Genomic DNA, 20,618 nt, shown 5'->3' on the forward strand with positions numbered 1-20,618 from the left:
GGTTGGATTTTCAAATTTCCTGGCTTCCAGTGCTTCCAGTCTTTCATGAGCGTGTAGAAGCTTTTCAGTTGGTGCTCTGTCAGTTCCCGAGGCCCTGATTCTGGCTAATGCCTTCAGTGAACTTTGGACTCCTTCCTTTTATGCTCTCAGTTCTTGAGCATATGCTACTTCTTGAAATGGTTGAACGCCTACCAATTCTTTTGGGTACATGGTTTATGACTTCCATCGTCTCTTGATAAATGCAGCATCATTTAATGTTTTGTCCACAGAATCCTTTAACACTGCAACTCAAGGGCTGGATTTTTTTTTCTTAGTTTGAGAAATGTTGAGTGTGTTCAGCTCTTTTACTTCATCATTTCTTCTATTTGAAATGTTCAAGGGGAAGTTTCAGGTTATCTTTGAACATTCATTTTTTCTTTTAAACGACCTTTGCATTTCTACACGTCGAATGGCTTTGATGGCACCCCACAATTCATCTGGTTATGAGTGTTCAATTCATTAAATCTGTTCTTGACATGGTCTCTAAATTCAAGTGGTGTATAATCAAGGTAGTGTTTTAGCTCTTGTGGATTTGTTGAAATTTTCTTCAGATTCAACTGTATAGTTTACATATGCTTTAGAGCACATATATTTCATATAATTAAAATTCATTTATATTGATCCTTTCTTTTATTCTTTACTGCTTTTGGCAAATGCTTCCATACTCTTCTTGAAAACTCTTTGAGCATAGTTCTACTCAGCTTTTCTCTTTTCTTGGACCCTGGGGTCATAGTTTGATAACATTTCTTTCTTTTAAACATATACTCAGTTTTACATGTCTAAAAAGTCTTTATTTCACTTTTACAGTACTTTTTTGCTGAGTATACAGTTCCACATTTGCAATTATTTTCTTTCAATATTCTACAAATGTTATTTCACAGTTTTCTGACTTCCATAATTTCAGTCGGAAAGACAAACTATTAGTTTTATCAGTGATCCTTTGAAGGTAATGTATCCTTTTGGTAAAAGGTTCACTTTGTTCTCAATTTTAGTAATTTTCTCCTCATTACCTAGGCTTATTTTTCTCCTGCCTGATAGAGTTATAGAACTTCTTGAACCTATGGATTGATAGTTTTTATTATTTTGAAAAACTATCAATCTCTCCTAGATTCTGTTTCTGCCTAATCCTTCTCTCCTTTCCTTTTGGGACTTTGATTACAGATAAGTTAAATATTTCACCATATCCTTCATGACCTTATTCCATATTTTCAACCCTCTCCTAACATTTCCATTTGAATATTTTTATTAACAGATTCCAGGTTGCTAGTGAAATGATCCAGTTTGTTATTTATTTTTCTTAAATATATTAATTATTTATTAAGTTGGTTTGCTGCCATTTGTTGGGGTAGTTGGTCCTAATGGGGTTATGAATTTGTTACATTATTTTTCACGTTTTTAACTGTTTCTGTTTGGTTTTCCAGTTTGCATAGCACAGAAGGAGTAGAGGCATGGAGATAAGAACTGATGCAAGGGTTTATAGGGGAGGCAGGGGTGGGGAGGATATAGGGAGGATACATGTGGGAGGGGAGGGAGCACTCTCTAGAACTGATGGCCATTATACAACTCATTTTGAAAGTGATTTGACCAAGGGGGAGGGGGCGATGAGCTAAAGTTGATTGTGGTAATGACTGTACAGCTCTTCTTGATATGACTGTACTACTGAATTGTGTGACCTGTGGGCTACCTGCCAACAGAACTGTTAAAAAAGAGATGTTCATATCTGATAGCACAAGTATGAAGATCAATCCCCCCCACTACTTTTATTCTTTTTGTCCTATCTCTGGCATCCCTGGTGCTTTTTTGAGACGATGCCCAAAATGTTGTATATGAAAGATTAATGATGCTCTGATTATTTTTCAAAATAGATTTACTTTTTTTTCTGGAACTTAACCTCTCACTGCTCTTGAGGCAGTGCTGACTTGTGGCGACCCTGTGGTTTCTGACACTGTCATTGTGTACGGTGATAGGAAGCCCAGTCTTTCTCCCACGGAGCTGCTGGTTTTGAACTGCCGACCATGCCTGACACATCACCACCAGGGCTCATATATAGGCAAATGCTGATCACCTTATTTTAATCAGGGATGAGAACATTTGAGTTCGTATTTCTGTCTTTGTGGCAGTTTGTTTCCCATTTGTCCTCAATCCTAGAGTGCAGACCTTAGGGCAGTGGTTCTCAACCTGTGGGTCGTGACCCCTTTGGGGGTCAAATGATCCTTTCACAGGGGCCATCACCAGATTCATAACAGTAGCAAGATTATAGTTATGAAGTAGCAATGAAAAAATTTTATGGTTGGGGGGGTCACATTAGGTTGGGGGGTTTGCAGCATTAGGAAGATTGAGAACCACCTCCTTCAGGGTTTACACTGAAAGCTTAGGATGTTTGCAGAAGGCCCTCCCCCATGCCAGGCCCTGACTCCCACAGTTGCCAATGATCCTTTTATCTTATTAGCATCTCAGCTACTCTCTTATGCTTGGCTTCTTGTACCTTTACTCTTAATAATCCTTCTTAATAATCAGCATATGCCTTGAGGAAGATATGACAAAGAATTACACATTTTTTTTTCCTTTGGAATTTGGTGCTCTGAGCCCTGGCCTTTTTTTTTTTTTAATACTTTTATTAGGGGCTCTTACATCTCACCACAATCCAGTGTGTCAAGCACATATGCTGCCATCATCATTTTTAAAGCATTCTCTTCCCACTCGAGCCCCTGATATCTGCCCCCCCCCATTTCTTCCCGCTCCACCCCCACCTGCCCTCCCTTAGAAACCCTTGATAAGTTATAGATTATTATTTCTATATCTTACATCGTCCTCCGTCGCCCCTCACCCACTTTTCCATTATTCATCTCCCTGGGAGGGGGTTCTAAGTTGATCCTTGTGATCAATTCTCCCTTTCTTCCCCCACCCTAATCCTCCTGCTATCTCTAATCTCATTGTTGTCCCTGAGGGGTTTATCTGTCCTGGGTTCCCTGTGCTGCAGGCTCTTATCTGTAGCAGTGTGCATGCTCTGGTCTAATCTGATTTGTAAGGTAGACTTGAGGTCATGATAGTGGGGGAAGGAGCACCAAAGAGCTAGAGCAAAGTTGTGTGTGTCATCAGTGCTGTTACCCTGCTTGCCTCATCTTTTCCGTGACCCCTCTGTGAGGGGATGGGCAATTGTCTACAGATGGGCATTGGGTCTCCACTCCATGTTACCCCCTCCCCCATTCACCTTGGGTATGATTTTGTTCTGGGTCTTAATGCCTGATACCTGATCCCATTGACACCTCATGATCACACAGGCTGGTGTGCTTCTTTCACGTGGGCTTTGTTGCTTCTGAGCTAGATGGCAGCTTGTTTATCTTCAAACCTTTTAAGACCCCAGATGCTATATCTTTTGATCAGGCACCCTCAAACTGTGGCCCTCGGGCCACATGTGGCCCACGGAGGACATTTATCAGGCCCGCCAGGTGTTTTTGTTCTGTTTGCTTTTTACTTTAAAATAAGATAAGTGCAGTGTGCATAGGAATTTGTTCATTGTTTTTTTTTTTTTTTAAACTACAGTCTGGCCCTCCAATGGGTCTGAGGGACAGTGAACTGACCCCGTTTAAAAAGTTTGAGGACCCCTGCTTTTGATAATTGAGCCCTGGCTATCTTGGTCATTTTCTTACACTTGCTTTCTCTTTTCTTTTGCGATATTAAAAAAAATTATATAGCTTTATTCATTGTTCATGGTTGGAAGGTTGGGCCAGATAACTATTCCATGTCAGCAGAAGTAGAAACCACCAGAACTTTCTCATGTGCTCTAATAGCATGATTTACCTCCACCATCACACACGAATGTTATTTTGCAATTGTCTGGTGACTAATGTTTGCGACTGGACCTCAAACTTTGTGAAAATAAGATGTGTTTGCTTTTCTTTTACGTAAAACTATTCTGAGATAACTAAAAATGTGTATAACACACACAGATCCTGCGTAGTACCTTGTCCAATGATAACATTTGATAAACGACTACAATAATACCACCAGGATACCGACACCGCCATAGCTAAGGTATGGAACATCATCACAGGACCCTTCATCAAGCTGCCGCCTTATTTTAGTTGCATCCACTGTCATCCTTCCCCACCCATTACTTAATCATGTCAACAACTAATCTAGTCTCCTTTTCTATTATTTTGTCATTTTAAAGAGTGTTATATAAATAAAATCAAATAGTATGTAGCCTTTTGGGATTGTGATTTTTTTTCCCACCCAGCAAGATTCTTGGTATAGTGTGTATCTTTTACATCACTGAGTAGAATTTCATATCACAGTTTAACCCTTCAGAAACTTTCGGGTGGTTTCCAGTTCTTGTCTATTGCAGAGAGAGCTGCTACCCAGGTCTGCTCTCTGGGTTTTGTGCGAGCATAAGCCTTCATTTCACTGGGACAAACGCTCACAGGTGCACTTTCTGGAGTGCACAGTAGTTAAATGTTTACTTTGAAAAGAAACTGCCAAACGGTTTCCCATTGGATATCGGCCCTAGAAATGGACGAGCAATCTAGTTTTCCCCCATAGCCTTGCCAGCAGTTGGTGGTGTTACTGTTGTTATTTTACCCATCCCAATAGGCGTGCAATGACTTATCACTGTGGTTTTAATTTGCAGTCCCTCTCAGAAGCAATCTGATGACAGTGGTTTTAATTTTGGTTTACTGGCTGATGATATTTAATACCTTTTCTTGTGTTTATATGCCATTCATAAAACTTCCTCAGTGAAGTTCACGTCCACACCTCTTCCCATTTAAATGGGATTGTTTGCTTCACTGTGAAACTGTAGAGCTCTTTTAGACTCCAGAAGCTAGTCTTTTGTTTTGTAAGTGGCTTGCATGTAAGTACTTTCTCGCATGCTGGGACTTATCCTTTCCTCGGTTTAAGAGGTTCTTTACCAGGACAAAAGTTTTCAATTTTGATGATGTCCAGTTTATCGATTTTCTTCTTTTGGTGTGAACTTTAAGAACTCTGCTTAAGAGAAGGGGGGGAAGGGAGACCCCGGATGGGGCAAGATATGACAAAATAACGATGTATAAATTACAAAGGGCACATGAGGGAGGGGGGAGCGGGGAGGGAAGGGGGGAAAAAAAAGAGGACCTGATGCCAAGGGCTTAAGTGGAGAGCAAATGCTTTGAGAATGATTGGGGCAGGGAATGTATGGATGTGATTTATACAATTGATGTATGTATATGTGTGGATTGTGATAAGAGTTGTATGAGCCCCTAATAAAATGTAAAAATAGAAAAGGGAAAAGAAAGAAAGAAAAGAAAATGATTAGGGCAAAGAATGTACAGATGTGCTTTATACAATTGATGTATGTATATGTATGGACTGTGATAAGAGTTGTATGAGCCCCTAATAAAACATTAAAAAAAAAAAACTCTGCTTAGTTCTAGATTCTGACGTCCTTTTTCTTGAAGTGAATACTAAGTAAAACTGCACATAGCTTTCATACATTCATTACTTCACTGGAATACTGAATTCAGAAATTCTCTATGTGTTGGGGAACTCTATGATAGAGTACAAAATAGCACCTGTATAAAAATGGTCTGTTATATGCTAACAGAGTAAATACGTCAACAAATAAAATCATAACAAAGTGTGTACATGCTATGAAGAGAACACCCAGGTGTCAGGACAAAGAATGATTGGAGATGAATAAGGAAAAAAACCAAAAACAAACACACCCTAAAACTCACTGCCATTGAGTCAGTTCTAACTCTTAGCAACCCGATACATTCAGGTAGAACTGCCCCTGGGGATTTCTAAGATTGTAACTCTTGAAAGGAGTAGAAAGCCTCTTCATCCTCCCGCAGAGCAATTGGTGGTTCCAAACTGCTGACTTTGTGGTTAGAAGCCCAGCACTGAATCCTTCTATCAGTTAGGGCTTGGCTAACACAACTCCCTCATGGCTGCTGAGTCCATGCTGACTCATCGTGACCCACTGTGGGTTTCCCCGAGATTACAACTCTTTACAGGAGTAGAAGGCCCGTCTTTCTCCCATGGAACTACTGGTGGATTTGAACAGACCACCAAGGGAATTGCACCCAGGGTGAAACCACCTAGCCACCAGGGCTCCATAGCTACTACCAGGGTGTTTTAAGAAGTTTTTAGAAAAAGATCATTAAAGGATAGTGGGCATTTCCATAAACTTTTTACAACCTCATATATCATCACTTTTTGAAAACTGCCTTCATTATTCTGATTCCAACTCATATGAGTGCTCACAGTTTGATTTGGGAAAGAGATGCTTCCTACTCCTTTAAGAGCTAGTCTGTCCAAGGAGCAATTCCCCATCCGGTAGGGTTGCTAAGAGTCAGAATTAACTCAATACCAGTCAGGTCTGCGATCCCCCTTATTCTCCTCCCATTATTCATATGAGGTAAAATCAGAAAAAAGAAAGGCAAATTTTAAAAAGTAGTGATATATGAAGGGGCTTTAAAATGTTTGTGGAAATGAGCTCTATCTTTTCTTTTTTAAAAAAAAATTTTCATTCTATTTTTCCAGAAACGTTTTAAACCCCCCTTGTGTTAGTTCAGTCCTAAGGGAAGAAGGAGGAGCCAGTCATGTGAAGTGTGGAAGGAAGTGAATTCCGGGCAGAGGAGAGCAAGTTCAGAAGCTGCTTTAGGAGGATAATGAGCGTATGCAGAACTAGAAGGCCCCAGGAGGAGGCAATGCTGAGAGAGAAGCACAAGACGAGCCTGGGGAGGGTGGGCAGAGGCCACACCGCAGGGCTGGGAGGCTATGGAAAAAGGCTTGGAAAGTAGATGAGTATTAAGTATTTGCTGAGTGACTGTAGGTATTTTATTTTTCGGAGGAAAAGAAAATCCTGATGTTAATAGCCCCCTTTTCATTCTCTTTGAAGGCGAAGGACAGCTCACAAGCAAATAGGGCTTATCCAACTAAGGCTGAGCATCATCACTGCTCTTAGGATGCTTCTCTACCTGTAGAGAAGCAGCAAGGATGGATCTCTGCTCGTCTGAAACGCAGATCCATAGGAGAGGGGAAAAATAGTGGGTGGAGCAAATTCATATCCTCGACTCAGGGCTGAAGAAACAGAACGATCATCAAAGGATGAAATGGGCAAAAAAAGATTACTAGTTGTAATTTCTGGCTTAAATGTACTTTACATTGTCTGATCTATTTTGCAACAATATAAACTATAGAAAAATGATAGGAATGTGCGATTTTTATCTCAAGAAATGCATTTGTTTAGATTTTTACCTAAACAAATCCTGTCTAATGGAGATTTACTGATTATTCTCCTAAGGGTACAGACCCACTCTCCCTCTTTTTGCATCTATTAGCAAATTGATTTCAGCATTCTTGATGACCTATATGTGTACAGTCCTTGAAAGCTTCTTTGAGCCATAGTATCTCATGCCTCCTTCATCAATTAATGGATTGAATGATATTATTGATATGTGTTCTTTTTACATACTCACGAGTCATGCTTTTATCTTTAAAATGTTATGTCCTAACAGTTCTGGCAGCACTGCTAAAATGCTCAAATTGATTTAACTGACAGATCCAGGGAAACTTCATTGCTTAAGAAGTGCACTTTGGGGAAGGTTTAAACGTAGGCATATTCTCAAGTGAACTCGAAGCTCCAATGAAACTTGAACTTACTGATTTTCTGGTTCTTTATTTCCACCATCCCTGCTACTGATTATCCTGGAGAAAGATGAAGCTGTAAAGATTTAGTCTTGGAAACCGACAGGGGCAGTTCAATTCTTCCTTACAGGGTCCCTATGAATCTTAATTGGCTCGATGGAAGTTAGTTTGGTTTTTGGTTTTTAAAATTGATTGTAATTCTTTTTGTTTGTTTGAGCACAGCCAATATAATAATTCCCTCTCAGTGGCCGCAGTGACTGGTAATTTGGTGATCTCTGTACGTAGACACTAGAAATACTCTCTTCGACGAGAGAAAACAGAGAATCCGGTTTGGTAGTGTTTTTAATGTATTTGCCTAACTGGCCATTTTGAGCTCACATAAATGAAGTAACCCGCTCCTTATTTGTAGCGGATATCTTTTTGTCTTTGTGTATTCAATCCTGACTTGTGGTTGGAGCTGTGTAACTGAGGCTGTCTGCTCTTTATGTGTCTGTGTGTCGTAGCAGAGATTCAGAAAGGTTCACTGTGTAAGTGTGGAAGGTTTTCCCACTTCTGGAGGACATTAATCAGTTAAATGACTGTGTCTTACAGATAGTTCAAATGAGCTAGAGCCCCAGTTTAAGTGCAGCACTTATATAAGGGCTTACATCGAGTATTCCTAAAGTCCCAGATAAGAAAATTTGACGTATATCATAAATGTGCTTGACTGAACACATTACTTTTTGATAGAAACTAATGCGACTAGTTCAATAATTATTTTTAAAACCCTATTTATATCCACTATCTTATTTGTTGAACACCAGGTGCCATGGAGTTGCTCTGACTCATGGCTACTCCATGTGTGTCAGATCCCTGTGCTTCAGGGGTTTCAACGGCGGCTTAGAACAGATGACCAGACCTTTCTTCTGAGGCTCCTGTGTGCAGGCTTGCACCCCCAGCCTTCCAGTCAGCAGTCCATGCAACCACCTGGGGACTCTTTATTACGAGTGTCATGGAAATTACAAGGATACATTTTGTTTCACTTGGCTTTGTTCCTCACGCCCCGGAACTTACATAGACTTATGGAACAAATAAGTTAACACTAAAAGCCCCCAAACCCAAACTCTCTGACACCCAGTTTGTTACAGTAAAGGTTATAGTGACCCTTTAGGGCAGCGCAGAAACTATGGGTTTCTGAGACCCTAAATCTTTACCAGAGTAGAAAGCCTCGTCTTTCTTCCAAGAACGGGCCACCAGGGCTGCTAAGGGACACTACTCCTATATAATGTGCAACACTGTAAAATTAGGCTCAACTAAACTGACTCATTATCCTGAAAAAACTTTATAGGTAAACAGTAATGTTCTGTAGTATGTAAGCTTGAAAACAATTTCCAAGATCTTTAAGGAATTAAACCATTTGAACTGATGTTAAACTGAGCTAATTAATGAATCATCATCAAATCTTAAGTACAAGAGAATACTGTAGGAATAGTTTACTAAGTGTAATTTTAAATTAATATGCCTTACTTCTTATATCTTTGGGTCATAGTAATGAACATGCTTGTTCATCTTTACCATGTTAGGAAAGTGTGGCGGCAGAAAATGGTATTTGATGTGTCGATGAGTTTTGATTGCTAAAATGCTTACTTAGGATTTTTCAATTATCTATGCTCCCAGTTTTTTCTGTGAAATAGAAATTATGTATTAATACAACCCACTGCCATCACAGTTGCAATTATATTAGCAACAATAAAGACAAATAAAACTAGGTGTATTCTGTTCTTACAGAAAGAGTTCTTCTTCTTGAAGTTCAGTTCTCAAAACGTTTGGTCTCTGGAACCCTTTACATTCTCTTATGTTAAAAATTATTAGGGCTCAAAACCATTATCTGTCCCTCCTGATAGTTACTGTATTCGAATAGAAAATGAAGACATTAAAAAATTTTCATTTGCTGTTTCATTTGAAACTAGCAATGATGAAGTAATTCCCCATTAAAATAAATAACATTTAAATGCCTTGTTCTATAGTTTTGAAAATCTCCTTAATGTCTGTTTTCATAGAGAACAGTGGGTGGTGGGTGGGTGTGAAAGAGCTGATACCAAGGGCTCAATAGAAACCAAATGTCTAGAAAAGAATGAAGGCAGCATATGTACAAACATACCTGATTCAATTGATGTATGGATTGTGATAGGAGTTGCACAAGTCCCCAATAAAATGATTTAAAAAAAGAGAAGTGATTTGGATTTTGATACCTGCTTTTTCCTTTAATCTGTCAAGACATCACACATCATGTAGCTGGTGGATCAACTATTGTATGTTCATGAGAGGGGTATGAAAATGGCAAATAAAGTCTTGATGCTGCAGTTCTGACTGTAGAGGCCCACTTACAGGGTCTCAGGGACTCCCATCGGTGACCAGCCTATTGTCTGTCCTAAAGTGCTGAACTGCTAAGCCAAGACCAGGCAGACAAGAAACACACAGGGCTGAAGGAACTGAGAAGGGACAGTTTACTTTGGTTACTTGTTTGGAATATTTTTGATTGTTTTCATGCTCTGTTGCTGCATGGCTCTAGATTTGCAAAATAAACTCAAGAAGTCCTATTAAGAGTTCATGGAAACGTGGACTTAAAGGGTGAGGGACTCTTTCGATGACCCTTCTGCAGCCCCTCATATCTGGTTAATTAGCACTCTTGCTGCTAAATAATCATGCATGCCTAATGAGACCAGCCTTTTTTGCGATCCATACTATTAATCTCTGTGGTGACTTCGCCAGGGTTTGTTGTGGCTGGGCGTCGTAAGGAGACCTAGGGGCCCTGCTGGGTAAGCCTTGAACTGCTGACAGCCAGGTTGGTGGTGCAAAGAGAAGTCATCTGCTCTCTTACAAATGTGCAGCCTCAGAAACTAAGCCCTATACAGGATTGCTAGGACCCCATCACATTGGCCTTCTTGCTGGTTTTGCTTGTTTGTTTGGTGTTGGGGAGTGAGATAGACTTGTCAGGAAAAACGGAGCTATTTTGAAAGGAGAAAAAGTATTAGTGTGTCTAGTTCTGCATCTTTCTGGGTTATCTACACATTTTCTTTTTTTTAAATAAACAATTCTGTATTCTGTAAAAATTTTATAGTAAAAAGTAGAATCTTTAGTTTTGGGGGCAAAGAACAGATATTGTTTCTTTTTTGGAAACAGACACTCATAATTGTAACTTTTTCATTATTCTGTACAACGGAAACCTCTGAAAAGATCATGCGGGGCAGGGCAGGTAGAGGTGGGGAGAGTTCCTGAGGGGAGCTGCTTGGAAGAGACACTTCTCCTTAGGCAACAGTAACAGGGCCCCTTCCCTACTCAGCTTAGAAGAGGGGCCAGTCAGAGCGGATGGCTGTGAATGATTCCCAAGAAGGTTGTTGTTCCATCCTGAGGCCTCCAGCCCCCCTCACAGCTCTAGCACTGCTAGCTTGGACCTAGAGAGCAAAGGCTGGAGCGCTGCAGGTTCTAGATGGATCCGCACTTCCAGCGTGGATTCTGACCAGCTGAGTCTCCCTGATGCTTTGGCACTGCTGTTTAGGGCCCTCCTCCACCTTCGCAGCAAAATTCTTGGAGCAGTGAAGTCCAGGAATGAATTAAATAATATTCCCATCAGTCCTTTAGCATAGGGCTCAGAGGAAAGTTTCAGTTGATTTGAATCAGATAAGTAAGTACATTTCTTGCATACCAGCGTTTCTGCACCTAAGATTTATGTTTGCTACACAGTGTGTCTGGCTCTTGCCTTTGACCTGTCTTTTCGCTGACTGGTTTTCATCCATTGAAGGTGGTCCATCTTTTATGCTTTTCTTGCTGCTGCTGCGGAGGTACTCCCAAGTTCTTTCTGGGACTAGAACTCACATGTCGACAAGCGTTTGCTACATTTGACCATCACCTCTTTCTCCCCAGTCCCTTTCCCATCTCATTCCTACTGAAGGAGGCAGGAGGATCATTATTAACTCTTTCTCTACCCAGTCCCGAAAGTCTCTTTTCTAGCAAATTAAAAGTTTAGTATAAGAACCTGAAGACACACAGAGTAAGTAAAAACAATATTCTTTCCTATTGGCTCTATTTACTTGTGAGAAAATCTATAGGATATGTGGCATTCTTACTATCAAGATTAATAAAGGTTAAGGTTGAGATGTAGTCAGTGTGAACATAGCTGAGCCACAATTGCCAAGTCTGTCTGCTACATGCTTGTTCCCTCTCCAGACATACTGGAAAAGATCACCAGTAGGCTTGCCAAAGAGATCCTGCCCCACAATTACGATCACTGGGAACCAAGATCAATTATGCATGAAGCACTCCCTGGAAATAGCACGTTGAACATTTAAACACCCCTAACTTCAGGCTTTCACGCTTGTGATATTAAGAGCACCACAGCCTGTTTGATGGTAATGAAAACAGACATGTTGCACATGATTCTTATTATTCTTGTGATTTCCGGAGCGGTCTTGGCAATCTGCTCCACCTGGCGCTGAAGGCCTCTTGGAAGCTTTGAGGGAAGACTGATTTAGCAATCTGCCTTCTGCAAGGACAATGCCCACCTACAACTAGACATCTTCACCTTTGGAGGTAATTTCAGGGAGTCTTGGAATGAGAATTCCTTTTTTCCTTCCTTCCATGTTTTTTAGCAAGTACAGTCCATTTTCAAATATTCTAAAATTATTTGCTCAGGTTACTAAATTCTGATACTTGCATTCTAAGCCAAACAGAGCTCACTGTCCAGAGTCAAGTTATATAGTTAGGCAGTTTGACAGCTAGGGAAGGCAGGGACCAAGAACCATTATATACATACATATGGCCAGGCTTAGAATAAATCAAGCTCTTATTAAAAAGGAAGTCTTATTATTATTATGACAATATTATCATAATAATAATAATTATTATTGGAATTATTCAGCTTAGTTGGGATGGAAGAAATTGTGAAAAAGGGTTATTGGTTGGCAAAATATTTCATGATTTGAAATATTCGAGCCAAAATATAAGGTGACTTATTATACTACAGAATATTTGCCTATATTACTTACCGAACAAACCAATAATCATGAACCAGCACATTTCATTAACATATATAAACCTAATGATTCTTACATTTCAAATTGGGATTTCTATAAGGCTAAGCATATACCATATGTAAATATGCACAAACCTCAAAATTCTATATATTTGTGAATGTAAATATTTTTATTTTCATTAATTATTTTTTTTTTGTCAAAAGAGGCAAAGAAAACGTTTACTTGTCCTGTTTATGCCCTTGGGGAAGGGGAATCTAAACGTTCTTGGCTGGGTATCTATTATGTGGTGGGGCAGCTGGCTGCGCTAGCAGGTCATGTTGAAATCTAAGAAGGAAGGGTGTGTGCTTCTCCGTGGAGGGAAATGTCATGCCTAAGGGAAACCTAATATAGTACAGCTAAGGTAGCAACAAACCAGAAATCTCCAGGTGAACTTCAAAAACCACACAGCAAGTTGTGGGGTTCCCTGTGCTATTCCTAAAGGAAGCCCTGTGACCTGCCCACACTGTATCCCTTTCAGCGGACCCCATAAATGTTGAAGTCCCACAGGTTTCCATGTCCGGGGAGCCTGCCTAGGGATAATAGATGTCGGCCAGACCTTTGCTTCTAGTGGACTCGATTTTCTGGGCCCCGTTGTTCCATACCTTTTCCCCCATGGACACACCCCCTGATGTGATGATGACATCAGCACGGCTGATACCCTCATTCAAGGCATTGAGTAAGTCATCTGGGCTGGAAGAAAACAGAGACAAAGACATTAACACAGAGAAAGGAGTCTAGATACGGTGCACGCATATAACTTGTTCATTCAGGAGGCAATAACACACAGGCTACAGTCCAGTACTATAGTCTGTACGAAGTCGGAATCCAAAGGGTCGCTGCTCCCCAGAAGCCTGACTCTGACCAGAACGAAACAATCTCCGAAGTGTGTTAGCAGTGGCTATCGGTGCTCTCCTGGCCCTTTTCTTCTGAAAACAGTGGTGCAATGAAGGGAAACCTTTGAGTGTTGGGAAGGTGTCCAACTCTCGCATTGTGGCTGGCAATAGCTGGGTTTCAGTACCGAAAATCACATGTCCTAAGAAACTGGGCAAATTGGGGCAGTTGCCCACTCTTCATATTGGAGAGATCACAGAGGAGTTTTTAGAGGGGGAAGAGTTAAGTCAGACACTGAAATGTCTAAATTTTGGCAGGAGGAAAGAAATGAGGTTTTAAGCAAGAGGGTCTGTACTAGGAAAGGCTTGCAATAGTGATTCAACCTTTGGTGTTCCTCGATAAGTGTGGAAAATGGTCCGTCTACAGTGAAAGCATGGGATGGGAATGACTGCGGTTGGTAGGATGGACACAATTTTAGAAAGCTCTCAAGATCAAAAATTTGGACTTGATATCATAGACAATGAGGGGAGATCCCTTGGAAATATGAAAAGTTAGTAGCTGCTTATTGCGAAAATAAAGGGCAAGCCCTTGACTGCTTAGGTAAAAGTCCTGGGAAGAAGAGTGGAAGTGAAAACAAGGGTCTTATATTCCAGTGGGCCAGAAGGATGCCAAGGGTTCCAAAGACGTACCGTTTGTACACTCATGTACAAGCCGAGTTTTGCAGCACATTTTTTTATGGTAAAATTAGGTGCCTCGGCTGATATTCGGGTTGCCTTCTACTCGAGTATATACGGTAACTTAAGAGTGACTAAGTGTGAAAAAACAAAACAAAATACGAGGGATCAGGACTTTTGGAGGAACAGATGGCAAAGCACAGCTGAAAGGGCTGTTTTTAGTACTTTACATTCATGCAAAGGTATGGCGCACATGCATCCCCATTCAATTGAAACTGAACTGAAATTTGAATTTCCATTCAAAAGAAAGTGCAGGAAAGGGGCTTTTAGAGGAGTATCTGGCCAAATCCTCATTTCCTGAAAATACCCAGCTCTGTGGTGGGGGAGGGATGAGGCACTTTTTATCACCGGACTTCCTTATATAATTGATTTCTCCCTTCCCTCTCTTCCCCATCTAACATGGACATCTGAAAGGGCACAATCGTGACTGCTGATTTTCTATCTCCTGCTTTAAATCCCTTCTGAGGCCCAGCTGTACTCTTGTTCTTGGGCCTAATCCCATCCCAGTTTAAACCTCCCCTCTTTGCATAAACTTAGCTTCAGCAGGTTGTCATTAACTTGAAAACAAATGATCTTGCAATGAGACAGAGTTTGTTCTCCCAAATCTCTCATTACAGTGATGTTTATTTATGCTCCTTTACCTCAAGAGAGAGGACAAAGGAGGAACATTAGAGACTCCAGATGGCATGACTGGTAACTAGGACATGCTTCCACTTTTTATTCCGAGGTGACAGAGGTGAAAAGAGGGATTTGAGCTCTCCCACAGATGCTGCCGTCACAGTTTCTACAAGAGATGAGCTAGCTGGGAGGAAGAGATGAAGTGTGAACTCTGTACTCAGATGGTCTGAGTGTAAATCTGTTAATTGCTAGAGATAAAACTTTGGGCAAGTTGCTTAACTTCTCTTTGCTTCAGTTTTCCATCTACAAAGCAGGGACAATAATGTTCACAGTCACCATCAACCTTGGTAGAAATTAAGTTTTCAAGAGTGGTTAGGCTGTTGTTGTTATCGCTGCTGTATCGACAGTTTATCACACACAAACCTAAGCACCTGGCAAAGTTCCACTTGAGCATGCTCTGAGTTTTCATTCAGGAGAATACCGATGATTTATACATAAGAAAACCACAGACTGGCACACAAATACATTCACAGAACGACATGTGAAAAGTCCAAATGGTTCAATAGCGAGCCAGACCTGGCTGCGGCCTGAATGGTTTGCTACCAGGTTCTCTTCCTGGACCTGGACAAAGTTTCCCTTTTCCGTGAGTGCACTGTTGGGGGTGGGAGGGGGGGAAGGGGGCTGGGCTTGGAGTCTCACCTCCCAAGGCAGAAGTCCCAAAGTAAAAGTTTGAAAAATGGCTCACTAGAAGGTCAGCTGATCAACACAGGTACCCTTTAAAATAATTCAGCTAATTGCTTAGGCAGCCACAAAAAGTGACCGTGGTAGTCAATGATGGCAGGATCTACAGAAATATGAATAAGTTAAATAAATAAATAAAAGCCTGGATGGATTTTGAGGTTCTTACACTGGTAAGTCAAACATGTTGAAAGAATTATATTCAACCATGTCTACATTTTAAATATTCCTGGACTAAGTATTTTAAACAGATTTCTCATCATTTTCTTCCATTTTTGCTTTATGGAAAGTGCTTTAAAAACATCTGCTGTGTTGAAATACTACAAAGTCTGGATGTGATGGGCTCTGGGACCCTTACTTTGCTGTATCTCACTAGTAATAAGTTAGGCCAAATGCCTGACAGCAGCTGGCAGAATGTGGTTTAGGTCAGTGGATAAGGATTATTATCAACAAGCACAGTTTTCTTCAAGCACAAAACTTACCTTTGCAACCTCATAATATTTGTTTACTGCAGATACTGAGGCTGCAACATGGTTTCTGTTTGCTTGGATTATACTAAAGACCGGCAAGCAAGGCTGCAGTCAACATGGCTTTAATCTTTGTAGGTAGGTAAAGATCCTGGGGCAGATTAGCTGATGATTACAAATACATATCTTCTAAAGTCATTTAAAAATATATATTTTGATATTATCAGGGCCAGGTTTTTATCCTACTTATCAGAACTACAGCATCACCAACTCCTCACATAACATTTTTTTAGTTAATAGAAATCAGCTAAAAGAGAAAACCTTACTGTAATTATTGTTTCGAAGCACACGCTCCCCGTTCAGATGGATTCCCCCATCACTGAATCTCAAAGTTGCAAGGACCTTTGGAGGCCATCTTGTTTAATCCTACACCTGAGCCCATTGTTTGGGACCTGTCTTCTTCTTTTGCCCTGTATTCTGACTCTGCTTTCTGTTGCACACTCTGGTGTCTGGGGTTTGGCCATAGATGATGGTTTACATGAGGGAAAGGGACCAATGGGTGGCAAAAGTCAGAGGATCTAGAGCAGTGGTTCTCTACCTTCCTAATGCCACCACCCTTTCATACAGTTCCTCATGTCGTGGTGACCCCCAAGCATAAAATTATTTTTGTTGCTACCTCATAACTGTAATTTTGCTACTGTTATGAATTGGGTGACCCCTGTGAAAGGGTTGTTTGACCCCCAAAAGGGGTCACAACCCACAGGTTGAGAACTGTTGAGCTATAGCTTCATTTATACTGCATGCTGTATCTCCATTTATTACCTTATAAGAAATCTGTGAGGTTAGCTGTATAGATATTATGTTGCTACTGCTATATAAAAGTAGTCAAAGTAATATATTAAAGGGTAAACAGAGCAAAAAGACCCCACTTGTCAGTTTGTCATGCTGTGGTGGCTTGTGTGTTGCTGGAAGCTATGCCCCTGGTATTTCAAACACTAGTAAGGTCACCCCTGGTGAAAGGGTGAGCTGATCTTCCAGACAAAGACCACTTTAGGAAGAAGGGATAGGCAGTCTACTTCTAAAGGATGAGGCACTAAAGCCCTTGTGGGCAAATCTGCTGCCCATGACCTCTTCGAAGTGTTGAAGAGCAAAGCTGTCACACTGATAACTGAGGTGCGCCTGACCCGAGCCAGGGTCACTAGGCGTCAGAACTGACTCAATGGCAGTGGGTTTGGAGGTTGGCTTTCATATGCACTTGGACGGTGGACAACAAATAAAGTAGACTACGGAAGAGTTGAGCATTTGAATTACGGTGTTGGCAAGAAATGCTGAAAGTACTCTCTCTGTCTCATTTGTCAGAAGCACAAACGAATCTGACTTAGAAGGAGCACAGCCAGAGCGCTCTTCAGAATTGAGCATGGCAGGAATTTATCCCATGTTCTTTGGACATGATGTCATTCAGGAAAGAATCCTTGGAAAAAGACCTTATACTCGGGAAAGTAAAGGGGGAAGTGACAAAAGAGAAGCCTGTTCATGGTCTGGATCGACCCAGGGGCAGCGACAATGGGCTCAAACAAAAGCCCAGTTGTGAGGATGGCACAGCACTGGGTGATGTCTGGTTCTGCTGTGCACAGGGTCGCTATGAGTTAGAGCCGACTTAAGGGCACCTAATAACGCTGTCAGGACAAGAAGCTCTGGTACCTTGATAAGTGTTTGTTCCATCCCACTGCCTGGTGGGAAGAGATTTCTGAGTTATTTTCGGGCATATGACATGCCAAAAATTCTCATGAGAAGTGACCCTTGTACAAGGACATCACAAATAAAGGATACTAAGGGACCAGGTGGGGATCTGCCTGTGAATGACTAGCAGAAGAGTGGGATGACATACACACATAAACTGCCTGCATGTCTATCTAGAGCAGATAGGCAGGACAAACAATCCTGAGGAGAAAACAACAGGACGGACGGTTCCAGGGGGACAGGGGAGGGGAGAAGGTAGGGAAGAGGAGGGGGCAGCCAAAAAACCCAGGGACAAAGGAACAACGAGAGATCTAAAATCGATGACCAGGAGGGCAGAGAATGCCTGGTGGGGTTCGATCAAGTGCAATGCAGCCAAGAGGAAGTACAGAGAGCAGAATGAAGGTCGAGCATGGTAGAGGGACAGGAGGAAAGTAAAAGGAAATAGAGGAAAGATTTAAGAAGCAAAGACATTTATAGAGGTAGAAGCATAGGCCTGGACATATGTAAATATGTTAATATATAATGATAGGGATATAGGTCTATGTACATATATTTATAGGTTTAGTAGTAAGGTAGCAGAGGAACATTGGGTCTCTACTCAAGTCCTCCCTCAATGCAAGAACACTTTGTTCTAATAACCTGGCAACTGTGATGCACATCTTTCTGCTCTGACACGATCACTGAAGACAAAATGGGTGCATACACTAATGTGTTGAAGAATGCTGATGGTGCCCGGCTATTACAAGATAGGGCATTTGGGTCTTAAATGTTTAAACAAGTGGCCATCTAGCAAGGAAGCATCAAAGCCCACAAGGAAGAAGCACACCAACCCGTGTGATCAAGAGGTGTCGATGGAATCAGGTATCAGGCATCAGAAGACCCCAAACAAACACCATTTCCATGTGAATGAGGGGAGTCAGAATGGAGACTCAAAGCCCATCTGTAGACAAGCGGACATCCCCTCACAGAAGAGTCACAAGGAAGGGATGAGCCAGCCAGAGTGCAGTATGGCACCAATGAAACACACACCATACCTCTAGTTCTTTAATGCTTCCTCCCCCCACACTATCATGACCCCAGTTCTCATTTACAAATCTGGCTAGACCAGAGCATGTATACTGGTACAGATAAGAACTCTTGACACACAGAATCCAGGACAGATAAACTCCTCAGGACCAATAATGGGAGTATTGACACCATGAGAGTAGGGGGTAGGTAGGGGGAGAAGGGGAAGAAAGGGAGAACTGATCACAAAGATTAACACCCCCCCACCCCTCTGGGGGATGAACAATGGAAATGTGCATGAAGGGAGACATCCAATGGTGCAAAATATGAATATAAAAATAATTTATAAATTATCATGGTTTCATGAGGGTGGAGGGGGTGGGGAGAGGTAAAAAGAGGAGCTGATATCAAGGGCTTGAGTAGAAAGAAAATGTTTTGGAAATGATGATGGCAACATATGTACAAATGTGCTTGATACAACAGATGTATGGATTGTTATAAGGGCTGTAAGAGTTCCCCCCAAAATGATTTATTAATAATAAAAAAGAAGACTGCATGTGTGGCTGTGTTAGAATAGTCCCTGGTGAACTAAACAAATATTATTGTGAATCCTTCATTCAAATGGAGCTAATTCAGATTTAGATTAAATATTATTTTAGGAATTATTCACAAGTTATATAAATTTGATTTTCTTTTTATGATTCAGATATTTTTAATATGAAATATCTCCAACATAAGATAATTGTATAAAACACACCTATGCATCTATTTTTCAGATTTGAAAAATGCTTTTATTATGTCCTACTGATGCTTATTTCACTGTGTTAATCTGCTGAAAAGCGCGGTTACGTTGAGGACTCAGAGCCAGTGCACGGCCAATCGCCTGCGCTGGCTGGGCTGACACCGAGGCTGCAACAATTGGCTCACACATGGGAGCAGCTGTGCAGCGGTGTGGATGTAGGTAGGCTTCCCTCTGTTGTACATATGGTCACTATGAGTCCGTGGTACCTGACAACAGCAGTGATGCAATGGCAAGTGCACTTGGCTGCCAACCACGAGCTCAGTGGTTCAAACCGACCAGCTGCTCCGTGGGAAAACAAGGCCTGGTGGCCTGCTTCCGTCGTGATTCAGACACCCTGGAGGGCCACTCCACTTTGTCAGGTGGGGTCATTCTGTGTTGATATCACAGCAATGGCAAGGACATCACTGCGTACTTACTTCAGACCAAGCCCCTTTCCTTTTTATTTTTAAGAGATAAAACACGACTTTGTTTTTTTAAGGCTTCAAGTATAATGATAAGGGCAGCAAGGATTATAACCATAGGCAATATAGTTGAAAACAATCCATTATTTTCTAAATTTTATTAAGTAAAGAGAACATAGTATATTGATCTTCTCAAGGCTAGGTGAGTTAAACTGTAAAGTATTATGATCTGACTTTATGCTTAAGGTTTCAATACCTTAACAATGAAGATTCTACAAGATACCTTAGAACATGAATGAACCTGGAGGCTATTATACTGAGTGAAAGAAATCAATCATAAATGGAAACAAGTATGAGAGCATTTCTATAGCAAGTCAGGAAAAGGTTTACACACAGAAACAGTCTTTGGTGCTTACCAGGAATGGGAGGAAGGATGGGCAGATCGCTAACCAGACATTTATTAGCAGGGGTAATGGGAAAGGCAATATTCCATCAGGGGGTGGGTGACACATAATTAAAAAAAAGACTTTACTAATTATAAAATCAGATATTTAAGAAATAAA

At 41.1% G+C, this 20,618-nt stretch overlaps 1 protein-coding gene across 10 annotated transcripts in view; it reads right to left on the minus strand.

Annotated features, from left to right (window-relative positions):
• GPHN (gephyrin) overlaps window positions 1-20,618 on the minus strand; it is a 634,470-nt gene that overhangs the window by 19,436 nt on the left and 594,416 nt on the right. For all 10 annotated transcript variants that reach the window (XM_075530856.1, XM_075530857.1, XM_075530855.1 and 7 more), the window contains one exon: window positions 13,322-13,409. In XM_075530856.1, coding sequence (XP_075386971.1) covers window positions 13,322-13,409 — 88 coding nt within the window. The remainder of the gene's footprint in view (window positions 1-13,321; window positions 13,410-20,618) is intronic.

The sequence above is a fragment of the Tenrec ecaudatus genome, chromosome 14, assembly GCF_050624435.1.
Source record: "Tenrec ecaudatus isolate mTenEca1 chromosome 14, mTenEca1.hap1, whole genome shotgun sequence".
Lineage (NCBI taxonomy): Eukaryota > Metazoa > Chordata > Mammalia > Afrosoricida > Tenrecidae > Tenrec > Tenrec ecaudatus.